Raw genomic sequence first — 12757 nt, forward strand, 5'->3', positions numbered from 1 at the left:
TATGTATGAAATCCATGAAGTAGCTAACACTACAGGAATTCCTACCACCACCTACAAAGGAACTGCTAAATATTAAAAGTCATAAAAACTATGCTAAATTTCACACCCAAAAAAATCACGGCTTGCTTTCTCACTTTCTCTCTCTTGTTCTTGCTCTTGCTCTGTCCCTCTCTGGTCAAATTAAAAATAAATAAAGTTAAGTAAAATAATTCTTAAAAAAAAAAAAAAAAAAGAAGCACCTATTGACTTGGTCAGCAGAGATAAAACTAAGACAGCTAGGACAGCAAACACCTCCTGAGCTAGGCACCCACCAAAGCAGATCCATGACATCACATCGCTTTACACCCAGTGGCAAAAGCAGGGCGAGTACACAGCCATATTCCTTTTTATAGTCTCTGGAGTGTTCAGTCACATCTTATGCCAAGTATTTTATTTTTCTAAGTTTAATTATTTTCTTTCTTTCATGAAGAAAGAGGGACAGACAGAGAGAGGGAGAGAGAGAGAAAAAAAGAGAGAAACAGACTCTTCTCCCCAGGGTCTCATCATGCCCCAATCCCCACCCAGCCCTCCAGCATGCTCCCAGTGTGTTTCAGGACAACCCAGGAGCTGCGCCACAGTCTTTCAGGTGGCTCTAGCATCGGCAAGCAGCACACTACTGCCTGCACCACAATGTGGCACTGACAGACCCAAGCGTTTTCGTTTTTAAATGTACAAACCTGGATCCTGATTCTGAAAACCTCAGCCTCCCACTAGAGCTCCTTATAAGGGAACTTACCAACATGTGAATATGGTGCATGAGGTCCAAGGACAGGAGAGTGAGCTCCATGACAAAATCTGTGTAGTAGACATACGTTCCCTTTCCTTCCCAGGTGCCCTCGTGGTTGAGGTCCCAGAGGTGAATTACGTATCTGCAATATAGAGATAGAGAAAAGACAAACAGCCTAATAAGTGCCTGCTGTGACTGAATTTGGTCTAATCATGTTATAGTTTACTCGTATTTTTATATATTTTATACTGATTATATCCTTAAAATCAACTTGTATGAGTTGACCTCAATCACTTCCCTCCCAAATTTCTACTTACCGTAAAATCACATGAGCAGTCCTCACTGTCACAAGAAGAGACTGTAAAAAAGGGGATTTTTTTTTTTTTTTAGTAAAATTTAAGACTCTTCAGGCCAAACTTACTTTTATAAAAAGATCAAAGAGAAACATTTCTTAGTTGAATTAAAAAGCAGATTGTTCAAGTTTACCAACCATTTCATATCCTCTGCTTCAAATTTCCATGGACTGTTTTCATGACCTAAAAACACAACTTTTTTTTTAGAGAGAGAGATTTTTGCTATAAGATATTCATCTTGCACTTGCTGGAGAAACAGAGCAAGATGGACAGTGAAAGTGAGAAGTCACCCCCCAAGAGGATGGCGGTGCCTTCTCCTCCATTCTCCTCTCAAAGTCTTGGGCATACGTGGACGTACGCCTAGCATGAGTTTCAAGCCTCTGGGTCTGGGACTCAAACTACAGTTTGCCATAGGAGAGTCCAGTGCCTTAACCACTATACCACCTGCTGGGCCCCAAACTCAACTTTAATTGAGCCTTCTCCTGTAAGTACGTAATAATTAATTACCCTGGCCATCTCCTAGGACACCGGCCTTCTGCAACCTTGAGGTCTGTTCCAGAAGTTTGACAATCACTTCCATGTTACATTACATAGGGTCACCACTATTTGTGACCTCAAAGAGTATCTGACTGTTGGGTGACATTTTAACTCACAGTCTGGAGTTCAGGCACTACTGTCCAGGATATGAAACCTTTGTACACTCCCTTTGTCCACCACAAGAAAAGGGAATGAAGAAAGTAAAAAAACAAAATACGGTTCTCATGATAATTTTTTGTTGTAATAATTGATATTACTAAAATGTCCTCAGGGCTGGCAGGTGGTGTGGTGGTTAGGAGCACTGGATTGCCACATGGCAGACTGCGGTTCAAGTCCCGGACCTGCGGCTTGCTTTCTCGCTTTCCCTTTTTCTCTCTCTCTGTCTCTCTCTGGTCAAAATAAAAAATAATAACAAATGGAATTAAATAAATCAATAATTCTTTAAAAATAATCTACCAGAATAGAACTGTTATGTTACTTATGTTTGACATTAAATTCACGTTAATAAATAAAAAATATTTTACATGAGAGAAAACACTATGAGTATAAGAAATATAATTTAGTTCAAAATACCAAATCTTTACCATGATAAATTATCTTAAAAGAATAAATAAAGGGGACAAGCAGGTGATGTACTGGTTAAGGCACTGGACTCCCACATGGCTGACCACAGTTCAAGTCCAGACCTGGAGGCTTGAAACTCACACCGGATGCGCGTGTGTGTGTGTGTGTGTGTGCCCAAAACCCAGGAGGAAAATGCAGGAGAAAGGATTGTGGTGTGGCCATCCTCTCTGCGAAGGTGATTTCTCACTTTCTCTCTCACTGTCTCTTTGCAGTGAGTGCATGCATCCTATGGCAAAAACGTACATACATACAGACATAAAACTAAGCTAGAATAAAAGTATATGCTTGCTATAGAATGACCCAACAGGGCTAATTTAAATGTGCTTATTTTTAGGTGTATCTTTTCCAAAGTTTGCCTTAATACCAACTAAAAGTCAAAGAACCAAAAAAGACAAACATAAGTATCATTCAAATAGTGTTTCATAATAAAATACAAATAAAGCAAACTAATTAGTATGTCAGTATAAATAAAATTTTAAACAAAATTTTTCAAGAGGAAAGATATCTGTACTGTCATATACAAAAAGTATTCCATTAGAAACGCATTTTGGGACCAGCAGGTGGTGTGGAGGTTAAAGGTGCTGGACTGCCACATGGCCAACCATGGTTCAAGTACAGGACCTGGTAGCTTGCTTTCTCACTTTCCTTTTCTCTCTGTCTTTCTCTGCTTCTCTGATCAAATTAAAAATAACAATAACGGGACCAGCAGTTAGCATAATGGCTATGTCGCTGGACTCCCACGTAGTTGACCACGGTTCACATCCCGGACCCGGTGGCTTAAAACTCATGCCGGGCAAGTGTGTGTGTGTGCCCAGGATCCCGAGAGGAGAACGAAGGAGAAGGGACTGCGGCATGGCCATGCCCCCTGGGGCATGATTTCTCACTTTCTGTCTCTCTCTGCCTGTCTGGCGAGCGCACGTGCCCTACAGAGAAAAAAAAAAATAACAATAACAATAATAACAAATAAAGTTAAATAAGATACTTAAAAAAAAAAAAGAAATGCATGTTTTCATTAAGTATATATATGGTCCTTTTCTAATTTACTTACTACTATATTGGACTCTGAAATGGATATAATAGGCAAAACAAAAATTTTTTAAGGTTTTTGTTATAGAGCACATGCACTTGCCAGAGAGTGATAAAGAGAGACATTAAGAGGGAAAGTGAGAAATTACCTCCCAGGGAAAAGGGTCATGCTGCAATACCGTCTCCTCCATTCTCTCGGGATTTGGGTATGCACGCATACCTGCCTGGTTTGTTTTAAGCTACCAGGTCTGGGACTCAAACCGTGGTTAACCACTATGACCCTGGCTGGTCTCAAAAAATAATTTTTTTAGAAGATATTTTTTCCCCTATAGGGCACATGTGCTTACGGGAAAGAGAGACACAGGAAAAGCAAGGACTCACCCCTCAGGAGGAACGGCCATGTCACAATCCCTTCTCCATTCTCTTCTCAGAATTTTGGGCATGCACACACCTGACATGTTTTTCAAGCTGCCAGGTCTGGGACTCAAACTATGCAATAGGTCATGTGGGCTCCAGCGCCCTTATCACTACACCATCTCCTGGTCCACCGGCAAAAACAAATTTTAGCACTGCTCTAACAAATTCTCAACTAGCAATTCTAACTTAACTTGCTTGTATTACTTGACTTGAGCTTAGCTAATTCTTTTTGGAATAGCTAATATTTCATTTTAAAAATTAATTACAGTAGATAGGGGGCCGGCAGGTGGCGTGGTTGTTAAGGGTGTTGAACTCCCACATAGCTGACCCTGGGTTTGAGTCGCAGATCTGGTGGCCTGCTTTCTCACTTTCTCTCTCTCTCTCTCTCTGGTCAAATTAAAATAAATAAAGTTAAATAAGATTTAAAAAATTAATAGTAGAGAGAGGCCAGCAGATGGTGTAATGGTTATATTGCTGGAGTCAACTGAGGTTGGAGTCCCAAAAACTATTGCTGTACACATGTGCATTCATGTCCAAAATCCCAAAAGAATGAAGGAGAAAGGATTGCAGCATGGCCACCACCCCTGGGGGTGATTTCTTACTTTCTGTCTCTCTGGTGAGCACAGACACCCTATAGCAAAAAAACTCTTTAAAAACGACAAAAAAATTAATAGTAGATATTATGAGTAAGATAAAAGTATTCTGCCTTTGGCCTGAAGAAAGACCAAATATAGTCACTGACTATAAGGACAAATAAGATTCAGATTTCTACTGAACAGAAATTAAAATTTTCCAAAAAGTTTTAAAAACATGAACTTATTTTAATTTAAAACTATTCATGAGTATCTCACCTTTTTTCTTAAAATAACGAACATAGTGTATATATTTATTGTATAAAAATCTGAATTTATACCCTAGCTAAAATATCATTCATAGAGTATTTCACTAATAATTGTAACCATGGTGGATAATATCTTAGGGGGAATGCCCTTCCCACTCTGGAGTCAAAGGACTTGGATGTGCCATTTGCGAAACTTCAGCAGCTCACCTAGCCCTTCGTGGCAGTGTTTTGATGACATATAGGGACAATACAATGAGCCAATACAGGTAAAGCATTCAGAATACTTCCTGGAATATGCTGGGTTATCAGAAAAGCCATGATGCATTTTTGCACAGAAAAACATACAGAAATACATCATGACTTTTGGCAAAGATAATTATGTTTATTACAATGTAGCAAGGACTGAATGCAATGCCACACGTAAAAAAATTCAATACTGGGATCAGCAGATGGCATAATGGCTATGTCACTTGACTCCCACGTAGTCGACCAAGGTTCGAATCCCAGACCTTGAGGCTTAAAACTCACACCAGGTATGTATGTGTGTGTGCCCAAAATCCCAAGAGGAGACTGGAGGAGAAGGAACTGTGGTGTAGCCATCCTCCCCCAGGGGGTGATTTCTCACTTTTTATCTCTCTGTCTCTCTGGCAAGGGCACATGCCCTATAGTAAAAATCTCTTTTTTTTACAAAAAAATTCAGTATTAAGCTCCAACACCAAAAAAGGAACACAGTAACTGCTTGTTAAAATGAATCAGGGCCAGTCCCACTTGTTCAGCTGTTAAGGAAGCTAGATCCCACATAGTGACTATGGTTTGAATCCTAGCCCCGGTGGCTTAAAAAACATTTGTGCTGTGTTTCCCCAGATCCTGATAGGATGGAGAAATGAAGGAGAAGGAACTGCTCCATTATCACACCCCACAAGGGGGTGCCTTTCCCAGTCTCTCTGGTGAACACACACACAGACTCTCCAGCAATTAAAAAAAAAAAGAAAAGAGAAAGGAAAGACCAAACATCTACCCAGTACTTCATGGGTGAAATAACCAGTTAATATTCCTCTAGAGTCCCTGAAAATGCACGGGAACAGAGTCAGGGCAGTCGGGCAGTCAGCACCTTACCTCTGCAGCCATGAAGGCCAAGGTGTGCATCCCGTGGGTGTAGCCGGTGACGCAGCAGACCACTGCCAACCCGCAGCAGGAAAGCAGCATCGCGACCAGCAGCGACAGGACTCGGCCGTGGCTGCTCATCGGTGTGGTAGGTGAAAAGGAGAGCTGAAATGGGCGAGGGGAAGACAATTCATTCTTCTTCCCCTTAAATTGCACTGAGAAACTCAAGGTCAATCGTCGGGTCTTCCCTTGGTGTGTGTGTGGGGTATCTATGCTAAGTACAAAAGCATTTCATTACCATATGGCCAAAATTCTCCAACAGGAGTATGAACTGATATGTAGAGATTATTGTCAGTTCATTTACCAAATACAAGATGCACTGTATTTTCATCTCATACTCTCAAGAATCTTCCTACCACAGCCTCTAACAATAATTTTCCAATATTCAACAAGACCCAGAACAGTGCCATGTTCTGCTGTATTTCCTTCGCAATCCTGCTGTAGACCATCTTCCCCCAAACTCACTTGGAGGAGGTTCCTAGAGTGTCTGGGCTAGGAAAAGCAAAATGTTATACAGTGCAGATGGAGCACTGTGACCATGTTATATTACTATCATGTGTGAGCCAAGAGCGTGAAAAAGAGGCCTGGAGGATTCGCAGGCGTGGAGAGCAAGATGCCAGGGCCTGAAAAGAAGACCTGGGGCTGTGGCTCCTGAGGAAGTGGGTGTAGATAACAAACCAGTTCGGGAGGTTGGAAGCTCCTGGAACGGGGGTTGAATTGTGAAACAAGTAAAGGCTTTGAGAGGGAGATTAACTCACAGAGGGACAAGGGCCACTTCCTTCTCCAGGACTAAGTAAAGACAGGAGCAAGCCAGGCGCAGAGTAGGTTCAGTTGAAGGCAGAATTGTGAGACCCGTTCAGGAGCATTAAGGAGCAAGTGAGAGTGTTCACCTGCACAGGCCTGACCTGAGGCCGACAGGCAGATCTTGTACCCAGACAGAAAAGGATCCACTTCTCCCAGGATCAAGGAAACCGAGAGAGCTCATTCGTTAGTACAGAGGGGGAAAAGGTTTAAACCAGTCAGAAAGAAAATCTTCAAGTGCCAGGATTAAAAGGGGTGGCTAGAATGTGTGGGTAGAGGGGACTAGGACAATAGAACAGAAAATAATCAGAGGAGATCAGCTGCATCAAGATTCTGTATCCAGGTTCCCTTGAACTGTGATCAATACAGTTTGTGGAGCCGACCTGACCCCACGTGGCCTGTACTATAACACAGTGTGGGGCTCGAGAGGAAATCTCCCTAGGACAGGATTCTGTATCTCTTACTGCTACTGCAGAAACTTCCCCAGGAAACAGGCGACGAGTCTTCCCCTGGAGAGCTCCCCCGACATGCCTGCTGTGGTTCAGTCACGCAATTTAAATCTGGCAAATGTGTGACCAGGCAAGCAAAGAACTAGGCTTGACAACTCACATATTCAAATCGGTCCTTGCAGAGCTGGACCATCAGATGCAGAAATACAAGTCCGGCAAACCAGAGGCACCACATGACCACCTCTTCCACTGTCTGGACGTTCAGCACGCCGAAAATAAAAATGAACTTGTAGAAAATAAAATTCCAGAACTTGTCTTTGAGGTGCTGAAAAGAAAAAATGTGTATAAAATGAGTACCATCACACTGAAGCAGGCTTAGAGAAGACACATGGAAAAGTTGGCTTTTCTAGAGGAAATATCCTGCACTTGGCTTTTTATCCTTTGTCCACAAGAAAACAGAAGGTGGGACCAGCAGTTAGTATAATGGCTATGTCGCTGGACTCCCATATAGTCGACCGCGGTTCGTGTCCCAGACCCGGTGGTTTAAAACTCATGCCGAACTTGTGTGCGTGCGTGCCCAAGATCCCGAGAGGAGAATGGAGGAGAAGGGATTGCGGCGTGGCCATTCCCCCGGGGGGTGATTTCTCACTTTCTGTCTCTCTGCCTCTCTCTGTCTGGCGAGTGTATGTGCCCTGTAGCAAAAACCTCTCCAAAAAAAAACAAGAAAGAAAGAAAACAGAAGGCAAAGACAAAAGAAGGCGATACCAGGAATAATTTCTAAGTTTTAAATTGCAATTCTGCATCAGTTATGGAATTTTAGTCTCTAAATGGGTAGTAGTATTAAGTCTGGTAAATCCTGTATTAAGAAACAAAGAGGGCCAGCTTGTGGCCTGGTGGTTAAGGTGGCTGGATCCCACATGGTCAACCAAGTTCGAGTCCCAGACCTGGAAGCTTGACAATCACGCCAGGCACATATGTATGTGTGCCCAAAATCCCGAGAGGAGAATGGAGAAGGGATTGTGGCATGGTCATCTCCCATGAGGGTGACTTCTCACTTTTCTTCCCACTCTCTCTTTCTGTCTCTCTCTGGCAAGGGCATGTGCCGACAGCAAAAACTAAACAAAGGAAAAAGAAAGAAAAGTCTGGTTGGTCCTATGGCCTGCTAGTTAAGGGAGTCAGATCCCACATGGACAACCATGGGGTTAGATTCCCAGGCCCAGTGGCCTGAAAAACATGCCAAGCCCATGTGCAGGTGTGCCCCAAATCCTGGCAGGACAGAGGAAAAAAAAAGATTGTTGCATGACCAGACCCCAATGGGTGGTGTGAGATGGTGCTTTCTACCTCTCCCTCTGTTTCTGTCTCTCTTTGGCAAATTTTAAAAATTAATAAATAAAAGAAATAAAAATATCTTATATTTTACACAACTATCAAGAACAGTAAGGGCTATCAGTATAATTTTTAATACTTCTGATCTGTGTACTCTTGAACAGAAAAGAGTATTTTCTTTTTTTTTAAGAGAGGTTTTGCTATAGGGAATGTACACTTGCCAGAGAGACAGAAAGCAAGAAATCACTCCCCAGGGGACATGGCCATACTGCAATCCCTTCTCCTCCATTCTCCTCTCAGGATTTTGGGCAGGCATGCACATGTGCCTGGCGTGAGTTTTAAGCCACCAGGTCCAGGACTCAAACCACAGTCGGCTACATGAGAATCCAGCAATGTAACCACTACACCATCTGCTGATCCAGCTGATCCAAGCGCTTTCTTTTTTTAAAACATTCTTCATACTAAAATCTAACATGATTGTTATCAGCTCATAAAAAAAAACAAGTATAATACAGAGAAAGTTAAAATGCATTCACATTTTTATTCACTTTCTTACATGCGAAACGCATTAATTCTTGCATACAAAAATTTTTTTTGAGAGGTTTCTGCTATAGGGCAAATGCGTGCGCCAGAAAGACAGAGAGAGACAGAGAGACAGAAAGTGAGAAATCACCCCCCAGAGGGGATGGCCACATCACAATCCCTTTTCTTCCATTCTCCTCTCAGGATCTTAGGTGCACACACACACGCGCCCAACGTGAACTTAAGCCACTGCGTCTGGGACTCAAACCGCGGTCAACTACATGAGAGTCCAGCAACATAGCCATTAGGCCAACTGCTGGTCCCCAGAACTTCTTTTATCTGTCATATTGTGAGAACCTTACTAAAGTCGGAGAATATTTTAATGGTTACTGATGGATAGCAAAACCATTTTTTACTATTCAGAAGGCACAGTAATAACTATCATTGCACCCAGCTTTGTATGAGTTTCTATTTCATCAGCAATAGCAAATCAAAGATTGTGTTTTTTATTTCTAATAATACGCATCTAATTTCCAAAGAAATTATTTAAGTGTAAACTCTCATGAACCGTGTGTATGAATAGATAAGAGTGCTTATCAAGGGGCCAGCCGGTGGCGTGGTGGTTAAGGTGCTTGATTCTCAAATGGTTGACCACTGTTCAAGTCCCAGACCTGGCCTCTTGTTTTCTCACTTTCCCTCTCCCTGCCTTTCTCTGGTGAGCACATGTGTCCTGTGGCAAATTTTAAAATAATAATTTTTAAAATTACATAAATAATTATTTTTTTATAAAAAAGAAAAAGGAGTGCTCATCTAGGGCCAGCAGGTGACATTGTGGTTAAGGCTCTGGATTCCCATATGGCCAACTACGGTTCAAGTTCCATACCCAGCAGCTTGAAAATTATAATAAATAAATGGAGAGATTAAAAAAAATTTTTTAAAGAGTGCTTGTCTATCTCTGTCTCACATACATTAAATAAATAAACAAATTCTTTAAAATAATCTTTACCACCCTAAAGAAATAAAGGACAATAATGGGGGTGGAGGTCCTAGCATACTATTGCATTGTTGGGAAAGTCATGACACATTTTTCATAGAAAAACAGAAAAATAGGTCATGATTTTTTCAACAACATAATAGATACTAAAATATACCAGAGAAGCCAGCAGGTGGTGTGGTGGTTAAGGGCACTGGACTCTCACATGGCTGACTGCAGTTAGAGTCCCAGATCTGGCAGCTTGCTTTTTCTGTCTCTCTCTCTCTCGCTCCTGCTCTTGCTCTCATTCTGCCCCTCTCTGGTCAAATTAAAATAAATAAATAAATAAATAAATAAATAAATAAATAAATAAATAAATAAATAAATAAATAAATAAATAAATAAATAAATAAATGTGTGTGTGTGTGTGTGTATACACACACACACACACACACATATATACACACATATACACATACATACCATGGATTCATCTAGTGGGGAGGCAAACTTAGTGAAGAAGATAAGGATGGAAGCATGACTTCCAAGTAGACAGTATATACAATTTTGAGCCATGTGCATACATCACAAATGAAAGGAAAAAAATTAAAATAGCAAAAGCAAAACGCAAAATATAGTTGAGCCTAAATGTGTAACAAACTGACAATATGACTACTTAAAGAATTATTTTGAGAACTTACACATACTGTACTCTGACAGTATAACTTTAATACAGAGGACAGAATGACCTAGAAGGAAAATGAGAGTATTATCTAACTTTGTCGACAAAAGGACAAAGATACTTGAGCAGCACTGAGCACATACAGCTAGTGTGGCTCTTGTTTTCTAAATGCCAATCCCCAATAAAACGGTCCAGGAATCCTGATCGTTTTACTCAGAATCTGTGAATGTCTGTTTCCACACCTGAGGTAGATAAAGTACAGGTGAACCGAGGACATTTTGTTCTCTGGTTCTGAATCTTGGCTCTGCCACCTGGTTGCCATAGCATGTTGGGAAAGTTACTTAACATCCCCATGCTCTGGTTTCCCCATCTATTAAAATGGGTTTTTATAACAACTGCATATATCTCACAGAATTGGTGAGGAGATAAAAATAAGCTAATATATGTTAAGTGCTTGGATGAGTAGGCATTAAGTGCTTTTAAAAATTAAAAAAAAAAAAATCTGTGCCCTAAGCCTCCACTTAACATTTAGTATCTGTCCCATTTTAGGTATTCAAGGTCTCTGCCTCTAGCAGTACTCTATTTCTTGAACTTGAAGCACCCTCAGAGCAATTCCTTGTCAATTCTATGGGGCTCTTCCTCAAAATGGTTTTTCATAAATGCTCCAGTATGACATTAATCATAAAATGGGCCAACACACAATAGCATGAAAGATGTAACCTACCCTGAAAAACCTGCAAGTATGCTGGGTAACAAATATGCCCATCTTGATTACCTCTACATAAAGTAAATAATCTCTCAAAGACTCCAAGTTGGGACCAACAGATGGTGTAGCGGTTACATGGCTGGACTCCCACAGGGCCGATCATGGTTCCGGCACTGGACCAGACTGCTTCAAAACCAAGCGGGGCATGTACGTGTGCATGGCCAAGATCCCAGGAGAATGGAGAAAGGAATGCAGTGTGACCATCCCCCAGGGAATGATTTCTCACTTTCCTTCTCATTGTTTCTGTCTCTCTATCTCTCCCTGGTGAGCACACATGCCTTAAGGCAAAAACCTCTAAAAAAAGACAAAGTTCTCTTCCGTGAAATTTCCACTTACTATCTAACATCTTAGGAAAAACAATATATATATATAAAGCCCACTGGTGCCAGATCAATCCACCAGCAGTTGGATGGCTTGCCTCTAGCATGGCCTAATTTCTGGCCCACAAACCAAAAATTTGAAAAAGGGAAAAGAAAATGTTAAGAAAATGTTGGAACCGGCAGGTGGCATGGTGGTTAAGGTGCTGGACTCCCACATGGCTAACTGCAATTCAAGTCCCAGACCTGGTAGCTTGCTTTGTTACTCTCCTACCCATCCCCCCATCTCTATGATCAAATTTAAAAAGTAAATAAATTAAATTTTAAAAAATTCCTTTTTTTGGGAGAGGTTTTTGCTATAGGGCACATGTGCTTGCCAAAAAGACAGAGAGAGACAGAGACAGAAAGCAAGAAATCACCCCCCAAGAGGGATGGTCACACTGCAATCCCTTCTCCTCCATTCTCTCAGGATCTTGGGCACACATGCCCGTGTGCCTGGTGTAATTTAAGCCACCGGGTCCAGGACTTGAACCACGGTCAACTACATGGGAGTCCAACAATATAGCCGTTACGCCAACTGCTGGTCCCAAAATAAATAATTCTTAAAGAAAAGAAAAATGTTAAGAGGAAATAAAATCAAAAGGAGCTTTTGGGGTCAGCCTCATAGCCTAGTGGTTAAGGGAGCTAGAACTCATGATTGACTGTGGTTGGAATTCCAGCTCAGGCAGCTTAAAAAACTGCTGGGCATGTGTGTGCACATCCCCAAAACACAAGATGCAGGAAAGACTGCAGCATAACCATAGCCTGCTGCAGGGTTATTTTTCTCACTTCCAGGTGAGTGTATTTAACTCTATCAATACAAATTATTTTTTGAAAAAAAGGAATTTTTATATCTATAATCAAAATAATTTTTTTTTTCTAAAAGCCCTCTACGATCCACTGTACTCAACTAAGAGACCCCTGAGATTGATATTTTAGAAAAAGAGCTGACTATTCACTAATGAAAAATCTCTGGGAAAACAAAATAGTCCCACTCATAAGCATTCACGGCCTCAACCACAGAGTAACCACATTTCACTGCTGACCTAGGACCTCGGCTGATTTTAGTAAAAAGAGATTTGGATTGAAAAGGGGTAGGTAGGGACCAGCAGTTAGTGTAATGGCTATGTTGCTGGACTCCCACGTAGTCGACC

At 41.3% G+C, this 12757-nt stretch overlaps 1 protein-coding gene across 1 annotated transcript in view; it reads right to left on the minus strand.

Moving 5' to 3' along the window:
- The window catches only part of AMFR (autocrine motility factor receptor), a 49854-nt gene that overhangs the window by 34734 nt on the left and 2363 nt on the right, over positions 1-12757 (minus strand). The window contains exons 2-5 of the mRNA XM_027771842.1: positions 7139-7303; positions 5681-5833; positions 1084-1124; positions 776-908 (exon numbers count right to left, since the gene is read on the minus strand). Of these exons, the coding sequence (XP_027627643.1) occupies positions 776-908; positions 1084-1124; positions 5681-5833; positions 7139-7303 (492 nt within the window). The remainder of the gene's footprint in view (positions 1-775; positions 909-1083; positions 1125-5680; positions 5834-7138; positions 7304-12757) is intronic.

Source organism: Tupaia chinensis, unplaced genomic scaffold, assembly GCF_000334495.1.
Source record: "Tupaia chinensis unplaced genomic scaffold, TupChi_1.0 Scaffold000235_1, whole genome shotgun sequence".
NCBI classification, from domain to species: Eukaryota; Metazoa; Chordata; class Mammalia; order Scandentia; family Tupaiidae; genus Tupaia; species Tupaia belangeri.